Genomic DNA, 23096 nt, shown 5'->3' with positions numbered 1-23096 from the left:
ATTTCCATGAGCATGTATCAGCACAGATTCTTCTGGTGAAAGCAGAGGTATGTTGCAGTTATTTTAGTGTTCACCGAACAGTGGCTCCCAATTGCAGCTCTGCTGCTGGCACTTGTCAGAGAGCTGGATGAGAAAGATAAAATAATCTCAGAAATCATAAAAGCTGAGTACTGTCATTTCGAGTGATGATTTTTTTAAGCTATGTCCAATTATAATGTTAAATGTTACAGTCCTCCTAAATGTCCTGTACAATAGGTACCATAATAAGCTATTACCCATATGTGTATTTTTAAAGGAATCAAGACATGATAAAGAAAAAACAGAGAAGAAAGAAAAACGAGACAGTACTGGGGGGAAAGAAGAAAAGAAACAATATCCTTTTGAACACTGATATTTCAGAAAATTTCCACAAATGAGCTTCCCTTTTTTATATGTAGCAAAATATGTGTCTTTTTCCTTAACTCTGCATTTACTCATAAATCTTCAGACAAGCATAGATAATGAAGATTCTTTCAGGCAAGGTAAAAATGTTTCTTACTTAATTTGTTTGATTTGGCATCTCCCGTGGGTCCTGTTGACTGGTAGTGGATATACAGACAAACCAGCCTGAAGTCACTCAGGGTGGCAGGGTGGTGTTTTGGGGGTTTTTGGTTGTTTTGTGGGGATTTTTTTTTTTTTTTTTTTTTTTATTTTTATTGATGATGTTTCATGTTTGGGCGTTTTATGGGTATGTGTGGTTTTGGGTGGGTTAGATTTGTTTTAATATTACTGTTATTATTTTTATAATACTATTACTTTTATTATTTGTAGTTTTTTATTACTACCCCTGGGGAAAAATATTTCCTCATCATCATCACAGAGATTATGTAGATGCTCAGATTTTTTTTGGGGGGAAAAAAAAAAAGAGGAGGCAGAGAATATGGCATGTCAGCAGTGCTTGGTGGAGTTGCATTTTTCTTACTTTTTCCAAGAAAAGTTGTCATACAAAAGCAGAGGTGGATTTGTGTCATTCTGTTAGTCATCACTCTTGATAAATCTAAGTGTTACTTAACAATGTCTTGCCTAATATAAAACTTGAGTTTTGTATCTTCATCAACAAAAGCAGTTGCTTTTAAACCACAGTGCTGCATGGGGCAGTTGATCAGCTCAGTGCCTCTGCATAATCTTTCATCTAGTCTGATTTGAGGAGGAAGAAGATAAAGGGAAACTTTGGCATGGAAACATGGACTATTTAAAGAAAGAAAAGAAAGTTTAGGGTATTTTGAGTAACCCTTATTCAGACTGGATCTTCTGGAAAAATACCTTGTTCTTTGAAGTTGATGAAGCTCTAAATGGTTTGGGGTTTTTTTCAGACATGCAGCTATGTGGACATTTAAATTTTGTTTTATGGTTATGAGGGTGGGAGCTTTTTCTCCTCTACACTGAGCCATTTTAAGAGTCTTGAAATGTTTTGTTTTCAGTTATTTGAGAAGTGTCCCAGTGAACTTAAATTACTTCATCTGATCTATCCAACTTTAGTCACAGAATGCTCTATTATCTTTATACATAAGGCAGTGTACATTACATTTACATTTTAAGGAAGGAAAAAAAAGAAAAAACAAAATCCGAATGTCTGAGAAAAGTTTCCACTCATTGTGACCTCAGAGCAAAGGGGGTTTATTTCAAAAAGGATCTTGTGTTCCATTTGGTGTTAAGGCTCATTCAGCCACGGCAGCTGAGGGCACATAAGTGAAGGGGTTTGGGTAACAAAGCTTATGCTGGTACTAGGTGCTTTTTGGTGGTAAAAAGATGCGAGTTCAGGTTATTGCTTCTTAGTACTATTTCTTTTTAACTTCTTGAAAGAATGAAAGATACTTCTGTGAATAGTTCCAAAACTGAAAATTATGAGCATTCTCTGCAAAGAATTTGCTGGAATTTTCTTGACTCTTTGTCCTTCATAGCTGTTATTGTCTGATCACTGTAGAGGAATCCCAGCTTTTTCCCTATTCTTTTAAATGCTACTTGGGAACAAAAATAAAAAGGCAGTCTTGGTAGATCAAGTTCACTACTGAGCACTTACAGCTTCTAGAATAATAAAATATAAGGTTTTGTCTTTGACTAGCAATTCAATGTAAAGTGAGGATTGTCATTAGTTAAAAAAGCACAACTGTGTTCTGCTGACTGTAAGTAGCAAGTGCTCAGGTAAATGTCAGTTGTACTGTGGAATTCACATCCAGCTGTGTAATGTGCTAAACTGGAGCTTTTGGCCTGGAACACTGACAGTACCCCACTGTGTGCATAGTGAAGTATGAAAAAGTGCTTTGTATAGCAGCACAGTTGTGGAATCTCATCCTGCGCTCCTGTTAAATCTTTGGTATCGTTCTTCCTAATGTACAGTGTCTGACTGCATTTATTTCTTGCCTAGTTTAGAGACAGTAAGATTTTGAAAGGGTTGCACTTCTAAAGGAGTTTATACCCTCACAAATGACTGTTTCCTATTTGTATGTTTAAATTAGCATTCACTACTTACAGAGCAGTGGTCAGAGTTATGTAGTTCTTGTTGTGGAATAAGCTAGAGTTAGGGACTGATAACAATTTTATTTCCCCCCTCATTCTTTGAGCTGTGAATGGAATAAAATGTGAAGTTGTGAGATCAGTGTTCATTTGAACGTCTAATTCTAATTATGTACACCTTTTGTTGCAGGTGACATTGAAATGGGAAGATATCCAGCTGTGACCAGAAATGTATTTTCCAGAGTATAGATTGCACAGAAAATTGTGAATGAAGAGGACCCATCTGCATCTCCTTAAATTATTCAATTCTCTGCTTTATTTCCCCATGCTAAGGACTTAATTGTTAAGTTGTACATTACTGTATTTTTAACTTGTTGCTTAGTTTCTTATACATTTATTTTCAGTACCTGGCTGAAAGTGTTACCTATTCCATATTTTAGCACAATGTGCTGCAAACAAACAGTTGCCATAGTGCAAATGAGGTTTCATGTGTACATAGTTCCACTTTAGTTTGTCGAAAATACTGCCTGAGTTTAGTAATTCTTTCAATTTGAAATTGCATTCTTTTAGATGTTTGAAAACCACAAATAAACAGTTATTGAACCTTTTTGGATTTACCTCATTTAAACTCAGTTTTTATTTATTACTTGGCCTGTTTTTAATATCGGTAACTAAAAAAAAAAGTTAAGTGGGAGCACTGTTTTCATGCAATGCTTAGGGATTATTTGTATATTGTGTATAACGTTGACTTGTTTAAAAAAACAATGAATGAACCCTGTCCCATCCCAATCTAAACCTGTGCTCAGTTGTCCCGTCACACCTTTTGTTTGTCATGTTGTTTTTAGATTGATTGGAAATGCTCTCTTCAAAACTGAAATAAATTAAGTTTCAGTTACAGCTACAGGAGCTTTCTATTGCTGAACTTTAGTCTGAAAATTTCACAATGACATTTTTAAAAAAAAAAAAAATTTTTTATCTGCTAAATTCTACCAGTGTAACCTTTTTTCTAAATAAACAATAGTTTTCTCAATGGGTCGTAAATCATCTCTGTGTGGTCACTTTATTACTTCTATGGGTTGTTATGAAAAATAGATGTTGGAATCATGGTGGGGGTGGTTCCTGTCTTTGCTGAGGAGCCCTCTGTACCTGCCTTGTTTTAGATGCCAAGGGCTGGTTACAGAGTGTGGTGCCTGCTGTGCAGTGACAGATGTGCTGCCCTTCTCCAGCAGTTTCCGGGAGCTCGGGGTTTGCCTACCTGCATTCAATGAGTTTCTTTTGAGACATTTGTCCCTTGTCCAAACACCATTAAAATCTCGGTTTTGTATCAAATATTAATACTATTAAACACAGGGACTTGTCTCTTAAATATTTGGGGGTTTTCGTTTGTTGGGGTTTTGGTAAGATTTTCTTTTTTTTTTTTTTTTACTACAATATAAAGGGAATTTTGATCAAAACCTGAGCATCCTTGGTGCTGTATGCTTTCAGTTACCTGGGATTTGGAACGGAAGCATGTTGTCTTGATGCATGTATTCGAAATACAAAATATTAAGAAATTGCAGTACATCTAGACTTGGTCAGTAAAGCTCTCCTGATGAGCTTTTTTCTGATTACTAAGTGAATCATAGAAGATTACAAATCCTGGCCCTGCAGTGGGAGAAAGACACAGACAAATTGGGAAGAGAATTGGGTAAGAGTTATCCAGCTAATTAGAGATGAGAAAGAATTACTAGAAAGAAGACTAACTACGCTAAATACTCAGGTCTTTTTAATGACCTCATTAGGGCAGTCTAAAATGAAACACTTGTATCAAAGTCACTCCAGTCCTTGGGCTTTACTGGAATGCGAATGAGGCGAGGCTTTGCGCAGGGCTGCAGCCACCAGCCTCCCCTGAGCTCAGACCTGCCACACCAAGGTGGGTGAAGAAGGCCACCACGGAGGTTTCTGAATACAGTGTAATCTCCAAAAACCAGGAGACCATTTGTCATCCCAGACATTGACAGGGAAGTTGAAACAATAATTTAGAATTCAGCTTGGAGGAAGTGTGGACCCGCTCCTGACAGGAGGGTTTGTCCTCACCTGTGATGCCGTGATGGCAGGAGCAGTGGTGTTTACACATCCCTGGAAGCAGTAGTGGGGAGAAGGGATGTGGGATGTTACACTGACCCTATCATGGGTTTGGCAAGTGCAGACACATCCCCAGCAAACAGCAGCAGTCAAAAGAGAGTGATTAAACTTTGTGAAAGCATTTTGTGTTGTGGCTGGGATAACTTGGATGTGCTCTGCAATGTCCTTATTTCCTGAGAGGGACCACAGGAACAGTTTCTGGCCAAGTTCATGCCTGTTGGGAGGGTTTCCTTCCCCAGACACATTGTTGGTCCTTCTGAGCCTTCTTCCTTATGTGGTTGTCTGCAGGGACTCGGGTGCAATTGTGGAGACAGCAGTGAGGGTTTGGTGGTGGGAGTTGTATACAGGGTACAGCCAAGGGGACTCAGTGAGTCCCAGAGGGCTGGAGTAAGCATGGAGCTGGCCAGGTTGTGGCTGTAAAGTTTCTGAAGGGTTGATCAGGCATTGGAACAGGCTGTCCAGAGCAGTGGTGAAACCACCATCCCTGGAAGTGTTCAAAAGATGTGTGACTGTGACACTTAAGGCCATGGATTAGTGGTAATCATGGCAGTGCTGGGTTAAGGGTTGAACTCAATGGGTAAGTCTTTCCCGGTTTTTATGATTTTAGATGATTGTGGGGAAGAACATACAGGGCAGGGAGTGTGGGCAAGCAGCCCCGCCCTGCTGCAGGGACCAAGCGGTCCTGGCCCACGGTCCTGGGGGAAAACCCAGTACCCAGAACCCATTAATTAAGCACTAATGTGATGTTCTAATTGCTGTGTATAATTGCAGCATCTGTGATAGGTCACAGCTTCAGCTGTTTCATAATAAGGTGTTTTCCCTCAACACTGGCAAACGTCCCTTGTTTAAAGGGCAAGAGAATATTAAATAAACACCATTTATATTTATTTGCCTTGGATCAAACTACAGCTCTTACATTAATTTTGGAGGATTTTTTTGGCAATCAGCCTGCTCAGGCCATATTTGGAAATGAAATGCAGTATTTGTCAAAAGGCTTGGAATGATATTAAAAATCTGCTTCACCAGAGAACAGGGGAAGGAGGATGCTCAGGCTCGCGGTGCTCGCCTGGGGCCGGGCCGCCGCGACCCGGGGCCGCCGAAGGGTCTGGTGGAGGCGGGCACAGAAAGCGGCGTTCCCCCCGTCCCGACCGCTGCATGGCAGTGTTGCTCCGAGCACGGCATCGCACAGATTCCGCCCCCCCGCTTCCCGAATCCATGGCTTCCTGGTGTTACTGATCTGCAGAACGCTTTGGGTTGGATGGGACCTTGAAGATCGCCCCGTTCCAACCCTCTATCGTGGTAGGGATGCTGTCCACTAGACCAGGTTGCTCTGAGACTTGAATGCTTCCAGGGATGGGGCAGCCACAGCTGCTCTGGGCAACCTGTGCAAATGCCTCAGCACCTTCACAGGGAAGAATTTTTCCCACATACCCGATCTAAACCTACCCTCCTCCTCTTTAAAGCCACTCACCCTTGTCCTATCACTCCATGACTTTTTACAAGTCCTTCTCCAGCTCTCTTGTAGCCCCTTACAGTACTGGAAGGTGCTCTGAGGTCTTACCAGAGCCTTCTTTCCTGTGGGCTGAACAGCTCCAACTCTGGGGCTGTTTCCAGAGGAGAGGGGCTCCAGCCCTCTGAGTTTCTTTGTGGCCTCCCCTGGACTCACTCCAGCAGGTCCCTGCCCTTATTTTGTGGCCCCCAAAACTGGACACTGCTACAGGTGGGATCTCAGAAGAGCAGAATAGAGAGAGTACAAAAATCTGCATCAACCTGCTGACCATGCTTCTTGTGATGCTGCCCAGGATATGGTTGGTTTTCTGGGCTGTAAGTGAATAGAAGTTATCCCACAGTTTTCCCCTTTCCCCCACGGCCCTTCATGCCCTGGAGCGGGCACCAAGCCCTTGTCTCCTCTCCCTGCTCTTGTGGCCCTGCCCCCAAACCTGCCCACATCAACTGGCCCAGGGCCCAGGCACTGCTCTCCCACACTCTGCTCTGCTTCTGTATTCCTTTAATCAATTTCTGGTGTTACATCATACCCTTCCCTACTTGTTACAGCATATCAAGCATCTGCCACATGCTCATTAATTGGCCAATTACTTTATTTATGTGCTAAACATTATCTAAGGCACCAGTCATTACCAGCATCATGGCTTTGGTTTGTGTTGTGCATCTTTTACAGGTTTTAAGTGCCCTACCCCCTCCTTGCCATCAAGGCTGGGGTGCGTGTCTGCACCCCTGTTAACCCTTTGTGGTCCAGTCACTAGCTCAATCCCATTTCTGAGCCCTGTGCTGGTCCCCACTCTGAGAGGGAAGGTCAGTAATCACTGCCAAGTTACCCAGCCCTTCCTCAGAGCCATTTTTCTTTGGATTTGTCTTGTTTTCTACTGCTGCCTTCAACTTCTCCCTGCCTGAAATTAGGACAAAGTAACAAAACCCTGGAACCACAGAAATAATGGGAGAATCCCCCATAACTGTCTGCTGGGGCAGGTGAGGTGCCACCACACATCCTGGTTTTGATCCTCATCTGCTGCTAAAAATCAGCTCCAAGTTCACCCTGAGGTGTCAGCTCTGCCCGTTTGCTGGGAGGTGCCAGCAGCGTCCTCAGCAGGGGGGAATTGCTGCAGAGTAGGGTCTTGTCCTCTTGCTCTGCTGTAAGATGTCCTGTCATCCTCAAAATGCCACAATAGTGTAAGTAATTTAGGGCTATAACACTTCAGTGATAGAAACACCAATAAATAAACACTTGGTGTGTGCACCAAGGTTTCATTATCCTGCCCCTTGTGTCAGCCTACGGAGGCACCACCATCCAATACATCAGTCAGCCAATGCTGTGGTGTCCAGCAAAACCAGCGCTTCAGGTGCTTCCAGTGGGTTTTACCAGCTGCACTAGGGAAGGGCAGAGGTTTTAGTGCTGCACTGGCTCTGTGTATGGCAGCTCCTGTGCTCAGACCCCTCTCTGGGTACTGTGTGCTGTCTGGCTGCTTCTTGCCTGCTGGGGCAGCTGCTGCCAGTGCCAGTGCCTGTGCCCAGGGGAAGCTGTTTTTGTTGATGCTGTTGCAGTGGTGGTGCCTATTACAAATTTCTCTGTTAACTGATGAAATAAAGACAAGAAAGCCCAAGCACAGAGTCAGAGCAGGACTGGGATATTGATGGGCAGCTTTTGGCCAAACCTGCCTACCACAGGGCACACAAAAGAGGGGCATCCCAATGTGGTGCTGGGGCTGCAGCCTGGAGCTCCTGGGCTGGGAGAGATGCAGCAGTGGGTGCCCTGGCACCGCTGGTGTTGTCCCATGGTGTAATGCCAGCCTGGGCCCTTCCTGCAGCTGCAGTGCCACAGGGGCACCATGCTGCTGCTCCTGGGGACTCTGTCCTCCCTGATACCAATTTCAGATACATTATATTCTTAGTAAATGCTACTATGAAATTTATAATATCCATGCAAATATTATCTCTGTACTTAAATCCTTTAGGTTAATTGAATAGAGCTATCATTATTCAGATCTTGTTTATGTATTGCTGCCTGCAAAATAAGAGCAAATTTTCCAGACTGAAATGATGAATACGGGCACCAAAGATATTTTGTAATTTAATTTTAATACCCATGACATATTAATATTTTTGTAACCATAAAGAATAATTATTTTAAAAAAATAAATGTTGCAGTGCTTTGCACAAAACATTGCAAGGAAAATCTATGCCACAAAGACACAGTATTTATTTTATTTTGTTGTTAGGTGTGGTGTGCCATGGGAAGGAGCTGCTATTGGTTTGGATTTTTAGGCTCAAACTTGAACACTGTTGAGGTCCATTTGCTGCCACTGATGGCTCTTGGAATTTGATGCATTACTCTGAATTTTTCCTATTTATTCCCCACCTGCAGAAGTCTAGAGACAAGGTCATGCTGGGGTGTGTTGGAGCTCAGCAATCCAGGGGTGCCATGCAACCCTGCTGCCATTGCTGGAGTCTGTGTAGCAAGTGCAGGTTTTTGTTCACTGCCCTTGTGGCCCAGGGAGGTTCCAGACTGGACCATCTCCTGGCTCTCATCCCTGTGGTATGTGAGACCATCCCCCACCCCATCCCAGCTGGCCAGGCTCTCCCAGCTCACTGAGTGCAGCTGTGCCACTTCACCACGGCCCTAACTGCTTCACCTGACACATATTTATTAGAAAAACTTAACACCAATTGTGCAGGATCTGGCGAGACCCTGGCAGGGCAGCACTGCAGTGACTGCTCACTCAGGGCAGGGTTGGCATCAGCCTGGCACTGGCCTCTGCTGGGGCTCAGTGGGCACACTGAACCCTGCTTGCAGACACATTTTGGCAGGTCTGGAAGAAGGGAGCATAACTCACCCCCGTGGCTGTGTGTGGCTGTCAGGCAGCAGGGAGTGGGTCAAGACAGCTCTCTAGAAAAATGCAGCCCACCCACATTGGCCTGGATGTTGAGCAGGAAATGAAAGTTGAAGGACAGAACAATATTTTTTCCATGCCTCCCTGTGTTCATTGTGTGGGCACTTTACACAGAAATAGGCTCATTCAGTGAGGCCTCCCTGTGCCCTGTGGGGAGGGTGGTCCCATATGGAGCCCAGTGTGCTCAGCACAGAACCCTGCTTACACCCAGGACAACCTGAAACCTTCATCCACGTAAGGTGGTTTAGAGTTGAGTAATTATTATTTATTGTTCTGATTTAGTCCTTGCTTATCCCTGAGCTTATTTGCAGTTGCTGGAGCTTCGGCTGAAGACACAGGGTGTGCTCAGCATGTGTTCTCCCCCTGCACTCATGTACAAGGAGTGCCAGTGGCAGCTCCACAGGGATTGAGGCTGGGCTTAAGCAGCTTCATGTTTGAGACTCACTGCCAGGCACCAGGTGCTGAGCTGGGAAAAGTACCAGTGACTGCAAATACATTTTTCCCATTTCCCCCACAGCCAGAGGCAGTGCCACAGGGACACTCCAGGCATCTCCTGTTTTGGCCAAACCACTCAGGTCCATGCCCACCTGCTCTGCAGTGGCACTACTGCCCAAGACCTCCACTGGTGGGTTTTTATTATTTTTCAGGAGCTGATCTTTTCATCTCCAGTCATTCAAGAGAAGCCTGGTGCTGCTCCAGCTCAGCCCCAGAGGCCCTGGGTGCTAACAGTAGTGTCACCCTCAGTGGTCCCTGGAAGAAGCCCAGGAAGCTGGTTCCTGATGGGGACCATGAGGCTCATGTGGCCAGGGGTAGGCCCAGAGAGGCTGGCCCTGCTGGGGTGTGGTTTGGGTACACACCAACTCTTTAATACCAGGATTACTCCCCACAGTTCATAGTTTGTGGTGATTTGGAAAAACCACATTGTGGGTGACGTAAACTCAAAAAATCGGTGCTGAGATAAGCTGCAATGTTGGTTGAAAAGTTTTTTCCTTAAAGAAGCATTGCTGAAAAGCTGAGAACTGCAGGAAAATACATCTGCTTAGTAAACATTTAAGGAACTTATTTACCCATGCTGCTGCCCACTGCAGTGGTAGGGCAAAGCATCACCCACCCTGGCTGGAGCCCTGAGGCTTCTCCCCGGCTCCTTCCCTGCTCCTCACAGGGTACTCCTTGTACCTCACACCTTGCAGGATCAACCAGCTTCCATCAGCAAGAAAATAAAAAATGAGGTGGTTTGGAGGTTAGCAAACCAGAAATACCCATTTCCCAGCAGCGTCCTCGGTTCAGTGTGGGGCCCCTAAACTGGTCAGACTGGAAAGGCTTTGAGCAACCTGGTCTAGAGAAAGGTGCTCCTGACCTTGGTGGGGCTGTTGGAACTGGATGATTCTTCAAAGAGAAATCTTTCCAGGATTCTGTGGTAAATATCTGAGGAGAATCCCAGACTGGCCAAAGGGAGAGCAGTAGGGAAGGATTCTTTCTCCCCTGAAGAAAAGCAAGCTTTTTATTTTTTTTTCTTTACAGTTTTATTTACAAAATGTATTAAAACTCTTTGTACAACACCTCATCAAAATGAGGCTCAGTAATTGATGCCCACACATGCAATTTATGCTTTTACAGCCATTAGTTTGCTTGGCAATTTTTCTGTTCACTCAAGTGCAGTTTCAACGACCAAAAATAGGAACTTAAATTACAAAAAAAAAAACAAAAAAGGAGGAAAAAAAAGAAAAAGGAAAGAACCCCCAAAGCCCCCGAAGCAAAACAAATTAAAAAAATATACCAAAACAAATCATTATGACACTACTGCCAAACTTCTGATAGCTTGAAGTTGGTAGCCAGAATTGGTAAGCACTCAACACATTTTAGATTTACATGCAAGTCTAAAAAATATCGAACCATTTACCAAACTCCCTTCACTGGTGTGAAGCCTCCACTCTTAAAAATTGATTTGATAAACATACATCTTTTATACACCTTTTAAGAAAAACATTTGTTTTAAATACAACTCATAACTGCACAGCTTTAGCTCACCCTTGCTGGGGACGTGATTGTGTTCAGAATTTGAAAAAAATGAAAAGAAAATGAAAACAAAACAAATTTTTGTCAATATCTCGTTAAAAACTAGAACAATAAATTATTCTCCTATGAGCTTTTAAAATGATTTTATATTACATTTTGTTGGAAATACATATTTTTAACAAGACTTTATTTTTCTTTTTTTTTGTTTTTTGTTTTTTTTTGTTTTGTGTTTAAATCCTATTAAAAGTTCAAATCTATCATCAGCAAACTAAACGCCTAAGGGTCAGACTGATTTAAATGAGTTTCTTTTTCATTGTATGTTATTGATGAAATAAAACTCTATCATAAACTACGGAAAATACATATTGTCGATTAGAGGTAATTAGTATGCAGATATTCCATTAAACATTTTCCATGTGATTGACAATATGTTTAAAGTTTTGTGTTTTGTTGTTTTTTTTTTTTTTTTTTTTTTTTTTTTTTTTTTGTGATTTTTATTTTTAGAGATGAAGTTAAGTAGTTTCCAGGCAGAGGTTCAAGGCTGGAATGCTGCTGCTGTCTAAGACGTTGGATGTGAGTAATAGTGAGCTCGTCCTGGAGCAGAGGTGGCCGGAGCGCGGTGTCCTCCTCACAGAGAGGCAGGGACAGGAGCATCCTTCACCAGGCATGAAACAAGAGTTGGCAGGAGCTGATATAATATAACAGTACTAGCAGGAGTCATGTAAGATTGCTTACTATTACTCTGGAACTGCAGTTCTAACTGGAGTTACTATCCTCTTTCCTTGCTTCTGTTTTACAAGGACCATTACTGAGAAGCATTAGCTGAGCACGGTGCTTGGTGGGAGAGAACTGGGGAGAAGCAGAAGCAGGCCTAGGAAAAACTAACCTCCCCTTCTCTTGCTTCATTGCTTGATATTAAACAGTGAATTTAAATGCAAATGCACAGCAAGAAAAGAGATATATGGTCTAAACTTAAACAGCAAGTGGCTTTTCCTTTTTTTTAAAATAATTTTAAAAGCCACGCAATGACATATTAATAAAGCACCTGTAGGTATGCTTGATGATAGAACAAAAAAAAGGAATGCAATATTTTCTGTCTGCACTTTAGCTACCTTGTCAAGAAATTAATTTACTAATCTGGAAGCAAGACATGCAGTTCCACAAATTATTTTTGGATTTACAGGTTCACAGTCATTGACCTTAATTGGTTTGAACGCATGGATTCTTTCCTTCAGGTGTTACACCTTTTGCTGCTATACAGAATTGCTCAAATTAGCTGGAAAGGTTAAAGTGGCTCAGAAAAAAAAATAAAATCACACCACTGTAAGTAAATACAGAAACATCTTGACATCAGCTCATACAAGCAGTGGCAGGCCAGTCCACGTTTGCACGCAGCAGATTTCTGAGGCTTTGTGTCAGGAGGAGTTTCATAATTTGATACGACTGGGGTGGCTGATGAAACCAGCTGCGGTTGCTTTCAGGACACAAGTTCAGTTACTGTGCAGTGGTATCAAAGAATGGCTTTTGTTGCACTGGTCTTTTTTACAAGAATTTTTTTATTTTTCACATACCAGTATCTTGTTACCTTGAAAGTAACAAAGGACCTTTCCTTTTCCCTTTTCATATGTTTTTACTTTTTTTCTTTTTCTTTTCTTTTTTCTTTTCTTTTTTCTTTTCTTTTCTTTTCTTTTTTCTTTTCTTTTCTTTTCTTTTCTTTTCTTTTCTTTTCTTTTCTTTTCCTTTTTCTTTTATTTTCCTTTTTCTTCTATTTTCTTTTTCCTTTCCTTTCCTTTTCTTCTCTTCTTTTTCTTTTACTTCTTTGAAGCAAAGCAAGAGTATTTCAGTGATGGTTTGCATTGTTGTGAGTCTCAGAGTCTTCCATAAGGCACTGAAGGAAAAAATACCAGTTTTTCCTATTAAAAGTACATTGCACCATCATCAATGCGTGTCATGCCTGACACCTCGGAGAGAGTACAACTGGCTCAGATGGTCCAAATCCATGAAGCAGCCACATTCTCTGCTGCTTTTTTGTCTTGCATGCTGTCAGGGTGAAGATCTGAAATAAAACCAGAAAGATTTAATCACTGCCTGGCAATGAGGGGCAGGGGAGTTCAACCTATGGAGGGGAACAGACTGTGGGCAAGGGGCTAACCAGGCCTTTTCAGAATCATTTGTCAGCAATTCAGCTCACTTTTCCTGCTTTAGAAATCATGAATTCTAGTGCAGAAGGTTTGGTTCTATTGCAAGTTCTTTGGAAACTTCCTAAAAGCACTTACCTGACCTGATTATAGCTTACAAAACAAAGAGGAAGAGATCAGCAACAAGAGAGATGAGAATTCCGATTATAGTGATTTTTAAAGCAATTAACAAAATACTTTCATTTGAACTAGCATGATGCTAGACAGAGGAGTTGCTCACTTCTTCACAAAGCCAGCTACCTCTGTGTGTAAAACAGAATGGTACCTTTCTGATCCTACTTCTGATTAGGGAAGAAATTTAAATGACTGACACTTAAAAACTACCACAAGATGGTGTTTCAAAAGCCTCTTGCAGCAGCACCCTGGTGCACACAACAGGATAGCATGGACAGCTAAAAAATGAAAGAAGAAAACCCAGGGGTTTTGTTCCTGGCCCGCAGCCGTACCCCTAGATTTTCACACTTTCTGTGCCGTACACGTTGTAGCCTTCTCTGTAGGTAGCGTAATTCTGGGTGTTGGTGGTGGGAGCAGGTTTGAAGTTCTGCGTGTTCTTGGTGAGTTTCATTCGCTTGGACTCAGCCCGAGACTTGTAGCAGAACTCAATCAGTGCCACCATCATGGCCAGCCCCAGGCCTCCCACAAGGATATAGAACACGCCAGCAACATTGCTCAGGCTCAGAGCGCTTGTCTTGTCCTAAGAGAAACGAGCCACGCCGTTAGTTCTGCTGTGAGGAGCAGACAGACAGACAGACAGACAACAGGCTACTTTGCATTAGCCCTAGCTGGAATAGCTACACTCACGGTGTTCAGTGTCTGGCCCATGGACCAGTGCTGTCCCCCCATCCCCCACTGCTGCACAGCAGTGACTGCTCTGTCCTCCACCCTGTGAAACCCTGGCTGACTCCAAGGCAATGAGGTTTTTTTGGCCACTGACTTCCCCAGGCCTTCGGTGTCCCAGAGCAAGATTGCCTACAGCCGAGCATCCCTGGTAGCAAAGGCACTGGGGGAAAGTTTGCCGGTGGCTGCATAAAACAACAGGATTTACAGAAGGCCATGTCGAAACTAGAAAAGAAAAAGCCAAACCACTACACACTTGGGTTTGGCCAATGTAAGTAAAATTCTTGAGATGCTGCTAAACTTAACTACCTTTTTACAACAGTTAAGGAAAAAAGCCCACCAAAGAAAGATGGTCAGTTACTTAGAGGTCAAACAGCAGAGCCCTGAGCTAAATAAACTAGCACCTTCTGTAGAGTGAGTTATTGAATGAAACCAGATATTGTGACACAAAAATCACTGGTCAGGGTTTATGTTCCTTCAATACATGTCAGATGGGGAGAAGCTTGCATTTTTTAGAACAGGGTTCTGGAATGGGATTAAGTAGAGCTGCAACCCTTCTGCTGCTGCATGGGGGGGTGGCTGTGGGCAGGAACAGCTCCTGGCTGGCACAGCTGGCTGGGCTGCCACGCCACACTGGCTGGGTGGATGGGCAGGTGCCAGAGAAATTTGTCTGTGCCCAGAGAAGATGCTGCTGACACAGCTTGGTTAACGAATCTCGCTAGGGAGAGCTAAATTTGCATATAATCAGAGTAAAATATCATCTACCTTGTATGCGTGTTTCACAGGCAGTTTGGTATGTGTGGTTGTAGCAAACAACCTGTCATTTAAACTAAAGATCTTAATCATTTATACCTCTTTTCAATCACAGTTCCTCTGGCAGCTGCTGTGTGTTCAGATATCCCATGATCCCAAATTTATCTACTACGACAGCTACTGGCTTGTGCCCTAAGCAACTTCCAGCCCTACTGAAATCAATGAAATTTTATTACTGGCTTCACTGAAACTTGATGTCCTCCGACACTGAAAGGGTGCTTTGAAATTATAGTTTTCTGTTTGAATGATTACAGAGAGTACTTCCAAAGGCACCAAGGGAGTTAGGCACTCAACTGCGACCGATTTCAGCTGGAACTGGATTCCTCCTCCTCTTGGTGCCTTTGAAAATGTCCTTCACTTCAACAAGCCCAGCACTTTACAGAGTTTTTCTCCCCAGTGGGTCTATGAGCATAAAAAAAAAATAAAAATCCTCCTTTTGACTGAATGGTGTAAATAAATATTCCCTACAATTTAAGTGTCCAGCTACTGGGCCAATTGACCTCAGGGGTGGGACCTGTCCTAGGGTCTACAGTGGTCCTGCATGAGGCTGGGCAGCCCCATAGCATGACTGGTTGACGACAGGATAGTACAGCAGCAAAATGGTTCAAAACAGTATAAAAAGGAATATACAATATTTAGGTAATGATTAACCATTAGTATTTCTAGATATTTTTTTTTTTATCCAACCAATTTCAAAATGAATTGGCAATTAAGGCAGGAAGAGCACTTTTTCCTTATCAGCTGTCTGTCCTGAAAATTTGTGCCCTTAGCAAGCATGTGACTGTTTCCCAAACTGACATGTAGAGAACCTAAGTAATAATTTTGAAACAGAAATGTGTTTTTTCAATAAAAATAAGAAAATATGCTGGCCTGAATAATAGACAGTGACTGTGCTAAAACTTGCACATTTAAATGAAGACACCAGCTTGAAAGGCTTTGGGGGCTTCTCTTAGCATGTTTCTAGCAAAATACTCACACAGTGAAACATACTTACAACTACAGCCTGTTACTGTATATAAGAAATATGCTGTCATGTTCTGAGACTTACTTATTTTTTTCTATTCTTTTCTTTCATCCTTCAAAATGTAAATAGCAATTTTTGAAAGTCATTCTTGGTATAAACAAACAGTGGGTCAAAATGTGATTGCTAATCAGTACAAAAAGACCTTCAGTGACTGACCTTACTTCCGGAGTCCTTGGCTCCACATTCACCCTTATCGTACCACCATTTGTTTTTCAGCTTGTCTAAGATGCCTTGTTCACTGAGTTTCAATACTGCAAGGTTTACAGGAGTTCTTCACGTGGGAAATAACATAAATAACATTATATTATGTTATTTTATGTTATTCAATCTTTAAACTACTTCAAAACTATACAAAGCGATAAAGCAGGGTTCCTGGCCACAAAGTATTTACACTGCAGGCAACTGGATCATCCCCTTAAAGTTAAAACTAGAGCATCTCTACATTACCAGGTCCTGCCCATATCGCTTTGAGTAATCGGCACTCACTGTTAAATGAAGGCAGTAGAAACAAAGCAAGGCCAATCTCCCACTTTGGTGCCCCACAGGCACTTTCAGTAGCTTTACAGATTTGTGTGGGTTTGATCCAGCAGTACCCCCCTATTGCACTAACAGACAGATGCCCCCACACCAGCCACTGTGACTTCTCACGGCCGAACAATGTTTGTAGCCCCTGATCCCTGGCAGCCCCCGTGCCTGGTGAGTTTCTGCACAACTGCAAAGCAAAAACCCCCAGGCTGGATCCATGGAGGGGGATTTTGCCAGCTGTCACAGCCACTTCCCTGCTAGCACTGGCTTCTCCAGCTCTCATGGCTGGCGCTGCAGGGGTTGTGCTCAGAGGCATCGTGCTCGGCTGCACACCCCAGAGCTGCTGCATCTCCAACTCCCCCAGTCCAGGGAACTGCAGCAGAAAAGGAGTAAATGCAGACCTCTATGAAGCAAATTAATGAATATGGGAACGCTGGCTGAAAGTGCCCAGGGTGGGAAATGTTGGCAGGATAAACGGAGTTGCTGACTGGTGCTGCCAAGAGCCCACAGCCCAGAGGAGCTGAGCTCATCTGCCCCTTCCGCATGGGAAGCAGCACCTGAGGAGCTCTCAGTTAGGCTTTGTCATTTCCACTTCCTCCTTATGTGATGATTTGATTTTTTTTCCTGCCTGTTTCCATGAGACAGGCTCCCTGTGTAAGGAACATCTTCAGTTCCAGCTCCTGCTTGAACAGCTCTGATCCCCTGTTCCACAGCCACACAGGGCTGTGTCCTTATCCTCAGCAAAGCTCTGCCACTTTGCACAGGATGACACCAGGCAGACACATGCACAGCCTGCTCTGGGTCCATTCAAGGCCTGCTGTCAGCAGAGGAGATGCAGGAGCTCAGCCCATGTCTGCCTCATGTCTGGCTCTTGCTGCTCCCTGCCTCCTACCCCTGCCCAAAGTGCCTGACTGTCTGCAGAGCAGAAGAGACTCAGGAGAAAGAGGAGTAAGACCTATACAAAACATCTTAAAGATAAGCTAAATTGCACAGTGTCATTTAGGAAAACATCCCCAGACTGGGAGGGCTCACAACTCTGAGCAACAGGAATGACTGAGCGCTGCTATGTCTGGGGCAGGGCAAGATGCTGGAAGAAGTAGCTGGTAAAGAAAAGCCCTGTTTCCTCATCTGCCAAAAAGCTGCTTTTGAGGTGGCTGTGAGACTGTTGCTGGCTGATGTTGGGAAGAGCTCTCAGAGATGCTCAGTGTCCTTTGGCAGGAGAGTGGCAGGTGAGCCCAGGAAGCTTATGGGGTATCATGAGAAAAATCGTATTCAAGAACTCCTGAGCTGAATGTCCACAGGCTGCTCCGACATGACCCTATGTAGTGTTACCCAGGCCAGCAGGGAGGCAAGAGCAGAGAAAAGCCATCCAGGTGGGGACAACCACTGGTCCCAGCAACAGGACTGCCAGCACTGCCTCTCAGCTGTCCAAGCAGAGACAGCACCACTCACTCCTGGCCTGCACAAGGCTCAGTTTGACACCAGCCAAGACTTTATTTTTATAAAATGGCTATTTTAAAGCAGCAGCTGTAATCTAATTAAGTATCAATCAGGGCTGGCTGTACACACTCAGCTGGACACAGCCAATGGATGGCAGTGACAAGACACATGAGACAGACTGTGTTTGCAGGCCCAGCACTGGCAATAGGCAGAGCTCCTCCACCAGGAGCCAGGGGCATCCTAAAAAGCCAGCTGTGCTGCAGCTACGCCTGCATCCTCGTACAGGTAGGGCTGTAAAACATTAACGAGATCAAAGCATGATCCAAGACATTGCCAACACCCTGGGGGTGCAGGTAACGCACCTGCCCCACTCAGTTACACCAACAGGGAGCAGCCAGGTCCTGGCCAAGCCACCACCATGGACCCTCTTGGGCTGCTGGGCTGTGCCAAGACCTCCGGTGACCCCCAGACGAACACGCTACGAGCAGCCGTGCACGCCTGCAAAGCCAGCCAGTGAAAGCTCAGTGCCTTTACCTTCCTGTTACAAGTCCCAGCAGAGAGCAGGGTGAATTATTGCTCAGAGAACAGTACTCTCATTTTAAATTTCATTTAAAAACTATTCAGTTTGGAGAGATTTTATGTAATACATCTCTCAGCTTTGAAAAGCATTGTGCAGCTGAGAATACATAAACAATAGGAAGAAGGTTATAAACACCTTTCCTCCTACCTGCATATTTTATTGTGCAAATTTTCCCCTCCCCCCAGTCCTATTTCAAACACTATTTTTAATTTGCATGCCTTTGTAAACCCTATCCGGAGTACTGAGAATTTGCATAACATCCAATACATTATAGATTAGCTTTCACAACATTATACAGTATTGGGAAATGAGGAGGCTTAATATGCTAATTAGGGTGCTTTATTTTTTTTTTTAAGCCAAGATTGCAGCTAATTGCACACACACAACTGCCAAAAAAAAAAAAAAGTAGTAAACTAAAATTATCTTAACTAAACAGACGGGAATTTGCCTAAACTGGGGTTTTCATTATCATTTGTCACAGCCCTGTTTTCCAGGTGAGGTACCACACTCCCTCAGCCTGGGAAGAAGAGAGGTGATTTGTCCTAGCTATGTGTCCTAGCACAAGGGGCTGAGTAGGATGGGCAGACAGGTGCCAAGAAGTCACTCCTTGCTTCAGACTCACTCAGGCGATGCTGGTGGAACTGTCACCATGCCAGGGTGCTCTCTGATGCTGGGGCTGTCCCCATCCTGCCTGGCATGGGTGCTGAGCATGTGGCTGGTACCAGAGGGTCAGGTCATGTATGGAGGGAGCAGGGCAGGCAAGTCAGACATAGAAGAGTAGCTGGTGGCTGACTCTCCCTGCCTTGGACTGTCCTGTACCCCCAGCACACAGATGACCTGAAGAATTGCCTGAGCAAGTTCACAGCCTCCCTTGGCTCAGCTACTTCACTGGGCAGGACACCTTGTACCTGAGCAAGGACACCCTCTCAATGTGCAAGAAAAGGTACCAATTTGTGAAGCATTAAATACTGCTTGTTTCATCAGGAACAATTTTGCCTGGTTCCAGAAAATTCCCAAAACCTCCTAATGCATGAGCTGCTTCCTTTGCACCAGGATTTGAGAAACCTTAGGGTGGGAGAAGGTGCCTCTGCAACCCCTAGTCCAGCACTTCAGGAATGCAGTATGAGCTGGTGCAGGATGGACTTCTCAAATCCCAAATTCCCAAGGTAAGTAGGTATGTTGGAAAGTGAGCCTGGTTGTTGATGCATTTTCCCACTGCTCATCTCTGAGTAGCTGTTTAGCCTGGTTCAATTCAACAGTCAGAGTCAGTCATGGCTTTGGCCAAGATCCTGATGGAAGTGCAGAGAGCCATGTCTGGATCCCGGTATTTTTCACTCAGTACTGAATAGTGCCCAAAGAACACAAATCCTCTGTGTCCCCCTCAGCTCACACCCAGCCAGTCCCAACAAGGTCCCTTGGGCAGTACCAGTGCCATGCCTGTGCCAGCCAGCCTAAGGCCACCAAGATGCAAAGTGTTCTGTTGGTTGTTGCAGAGGGAACTGCAGAGTTCTTCTAGTTGCAATGGCTGCTGGGTCAAGGAAGGGGATTTTTCATAGCTTGCCCTGGCACTGGTTGACTGAGGGGGGATTTTTAGAATTGTCTTAGAGGCAGAGGAATGGAAACACTAAATTACTTGTCTGGGTCGCATGGGAAGGCTGTGTCACCAGACACCTGCTTCTCTTGCTGTCCACCTCAGAGGATCATTTCCACATTTTCTGAAGCTCTGTCTCAAAAGAATTCCATTTCCTTGTAGTTTTCTTGAGATACCTCTGTGCTTTCCAGTTGTTTTATTTTAATTATGTTGCTGTTGTTGCACTGTATGGGATATCCTATGAAGTCCTCAGCCCTTTCCTAGGTGGCTTTCATTATTTTGCCATGTTTTAATTTATGATGGGATTCTTTTTCATCTCCCCTGTGTGGTTTCCAGATCTTTCCCTCTGTTTGGTTGCTTTGATAAAAGTAAAATGTTCAGAGGTTTGAGAGCTTGCATTCTCTTGTTGTGCTCTGTAGGACAAGAAACGAGATGAGGCCATTTAGACCAGGATGTCAGCATTTTGGATTCCACAGCATGGTATTCTTGTCCAGAAACTTGCAGTATTTTTCTTCCTTCCCGTAACTGAAGGATTTTGTTGTTTCCTTGCTTTTGCTTTTCATCCAATATATCTGAATCATCCAGGCTTAAACCTGTGAGGTTGGTTCTCTTGGGCAGCTCTACCAAACCCTGCTAAAATTTTTTCCTACAAATGACTGGAAGACCTGAATTTAGAGAAACAAATCCAGGAGCCTCGTATGGGATAGTACTGCCCCCAGAGGGGAATTAAGCCATCTGCTATGGTTGTTTTTTTTTAAGAGAGGCATGACTGTAAGATCAATGCCCACCTGTTTTATAGGCTTTACAGAAACTGCCGATTTTATATCTTGACAGAAGTGTGCTTTATTGGTGTTTCAGCTGTTTTGTTTCTCTGCCACCCTGTTAGGAGACTCTCTTCAGGTGCTGACAGCATAACCTTCCCCTCTTCAGCCATCAGCTACTGCTAGAAAACAAGCTGTGCCAGACTTTTTCTGGATTTAATAGGACATCATCCCAAAGGGAACCTCCTTTTCCTTTTGCTGTGTGGCCCTGGGGCTTCCTCCCTGTTGCACTTCAGCCCATCTGGGCGCAGGACACCAGACCCAGAACTTTTGCACCCTTTCCTGCTAGTGGACCCAGATCAAAGGATGATACTGATAGAGTGAACTGATTTTTGAAAAACAAACTCATTAAAATCTCACTCCTAAGCTGGGTCCTCAAAGCTTCAGGTTCAATTAAAAAACTTTGTGCACCTCTCTCTCAAATTCAGGAAGTGCTACAGCAATTTGTCATGCAAGTTGATCCTGTATAAAACATGGCACTGTTTCCAGGCTGAGTATGTTCACCATGATGATGCTCCTTCTCAGAAGAAGGAGCTGCTATGTGCTCTTTGCAGAGCATTCATTACACTTATATTCCATTATTACCCATCTTCCATTCATGCAATTATTATGGAAAGGAGGGAACACGATGACTCAGAGGCCATCTGTTCTCTTCTCTTAGAGATAGTCTTACCTGTCTGAGGGATTTCTTGCCTTGTCTCCTCTTACCAAAGCCCCAGTTTCAGATTAGTTGCAGTAAATTTTATCTCCACTGAGAAAACTAGTGGTATAATATTTATTTCCATTCTTCCTGGCCAGAACAAGGTTGAAGACAAGTAAATTAATCATCCAAGAAGTAGATCCTTATTAGTCCCAAAACCACTTTTAGGTTAGGTAGAACTTCCGACCCTCTCAAATCATAACAGGTTTTTAGTGGTGTGATTAATGGCCTTTTAGGTTAACTGTCATGATTTCACCTGCACCTATTTAAAGAAGATAACCCCAAACCAGATGTTCTACCTACTGCCATCACTAACTTCTACCAGATTAAGACACATGCCCAGCCGGCTGCAGTCCCACATATGATTGCAAAAGCTGGCCAGGCTGCTCCTTGTGGCAGTTGGGTTCCAGTTACTGGCCATCATGTTTGTGTGCTAGTGCTGAAAACAGGACCCTTTCCTGAACAAACTTGGACTGCAGTGATGAGTCTGAGCAGTTTCTTGGAAAAGTGCTGTTAATTTATGAAAAGAACATTGCGATCTTGCCAGAAAAAGGGCATTTTCCAGGAAAGATGCCAGTGCTTTTGTATCCAGTGTTTGGGTTGGTCCTCACAAGTTGCAGCAGGCGATGCAAGGAGTTTGTGACCAGTAGAGGTGAGAACTGGGAACAGAAGTCACTTTAGGACATGAACATCTCACCCAATAATCTGCAGACTTTTTTCAGCTCTAACTGGTGTCTGAGTGGCATGAAGTCTCAGCAACACTGTAGTTATGTTTATTACTTGCAATCTGTAAAGATTTAAGTGATGATTGGAACAGCTTTGGATAATTCACATCCCATTCCATGCTCTAATAGATGTAATATAAATGTTATATCCAAACCCAATCACTGCCAAGGAGAGTGAATGAACTCGGCAGATAGCACACTGTTCCTTTCAAACCAGATGAACCATTGCTCAGAATTCATTTAGAATTTTTAGATGCAACCTTTCAGAATAGCAAAGTAAAAGGTGTAACAAGCAAGGTGCTTCAAAGCAACAATTGAAGGGTGTCCTCAGGGTGGCACAGGATGGGGAGGGGAGGGCAGTGCATGGGCTGCACTGAATCTCCTGGGCCATGGGATGACTACCCATGGGCTGCCCTGGCACCTCTCACTATCTGGGTTTTACAGCTGCAAATGTTCCCTCACCCACCATCAGCTGATTCCCAATTTTCTGTAGTGTCCAGTGTGCAGGGTACAGTGTGGCATTTTCATAACAGTGTAACTTGCAGCATCTTGAGAGTCCAAATATAGCTTTTTTGGGAGGTTAAGGGTAAAGAAATCACCCATGAACTTGAAGGAAGACCAGAATAACATCCAGCATTGAGAGTTCCTCTATGGTCTTGAAAGCATCCCCTCTTCATATGTGCCTGGGGCTGTGGCTCAGGATAGCAGAGCACAAGCTGCAGCAGACCTGATCAGCACTTCAGCCATGGAGGGATGCCCTTCTGGCTCAGAAGATGTCAAATACCAGGCAAGAACTCCAACCA

At 43.8% G+C, this 23096-nt stretch overlaps 2 protein-coding genes across 11 annotated transcripts in view; one reads left to right on the top strand and one right to left on the bottom strand.

Moving 5' to 3' along the window:
* The window catches only part of THOC2 (THO complex 2), a 50030-nt gene extending 46496 nt beyond the window's left edge, over positions 1 to 3534 (top strand). For all 3 annotated transcript variants that reach the window (XM_015626393.3, XM_015626391.3, XM_033514101.1), the window contains 3 exons: positions 296 to 372; positions 474 to 521; positions 2684 to 3534. In XM_015626393.3, coding sequence (XP_015481879.1) covers positions 296 to 372; positions 474 to 501 — 105 coding nt within the window. In that variant the 3' untranslated portion in view covers positions 502 to 521; positions 2684 to 3534. The remainder of the gene's footprint in view (positions 1 to 295; positions 373 to 473; positions 522 to 2683) is intronic.
* A 9261-nt stretch (positions 3535 to 12795) lies between these two features.
* The window catches only part of GRIA3 (glutamate ionotropic receptor AMPA type subunit 3), a 144500-nt gene continuing 134199 nt past the window's right edge, over positions 12796 to 23096 (bottom strand). For 2 of the 8 annotated variants that reach the window (XM_015626431.2, XM_015626428.2), the window contains 2 exons: positions 13684 to 13931; positions 12840 to 13095 (listed from right to left, as the gene is read on the bottom strand). In XM_015626431.2, coding sequence (XP_015481917.1) covers positions 13686 to 13931 — 246 coding nt within the window. In that variant the 3' untranslated portion in view covers positions 12840 to 13095; positions 13684 to 13685. Of the gene's footprint in view, positions 13096 to 13683; positions 13932 to 15005; positions 16183 to 23096 lie in introns of those variants that run through there. The other 6 variants (XM_015626432.2, XM_015626433.2, XR_001521400.2 and 3 more) reach the window with 5 other exon arrangements.

This window comes from Parus major, chromosome 4A (assembly GCF_001522545.3).
Source record: "Parus major isolate Abel chromosome 4A, Parus_major1.1, whole genome shotgun sequence".
Taxonomy (NCBI): domain Eukaryota; kingdom Metazoa; phylum Chordata; class Aves; order Passeriformes; family Paridae; genus Parus; species Parus major.
The sequence above is the reverse complement of the archived record's forward strand: the minus strand, read 5'-3'. Positions and strand labels throughout refer to the sequence as shown.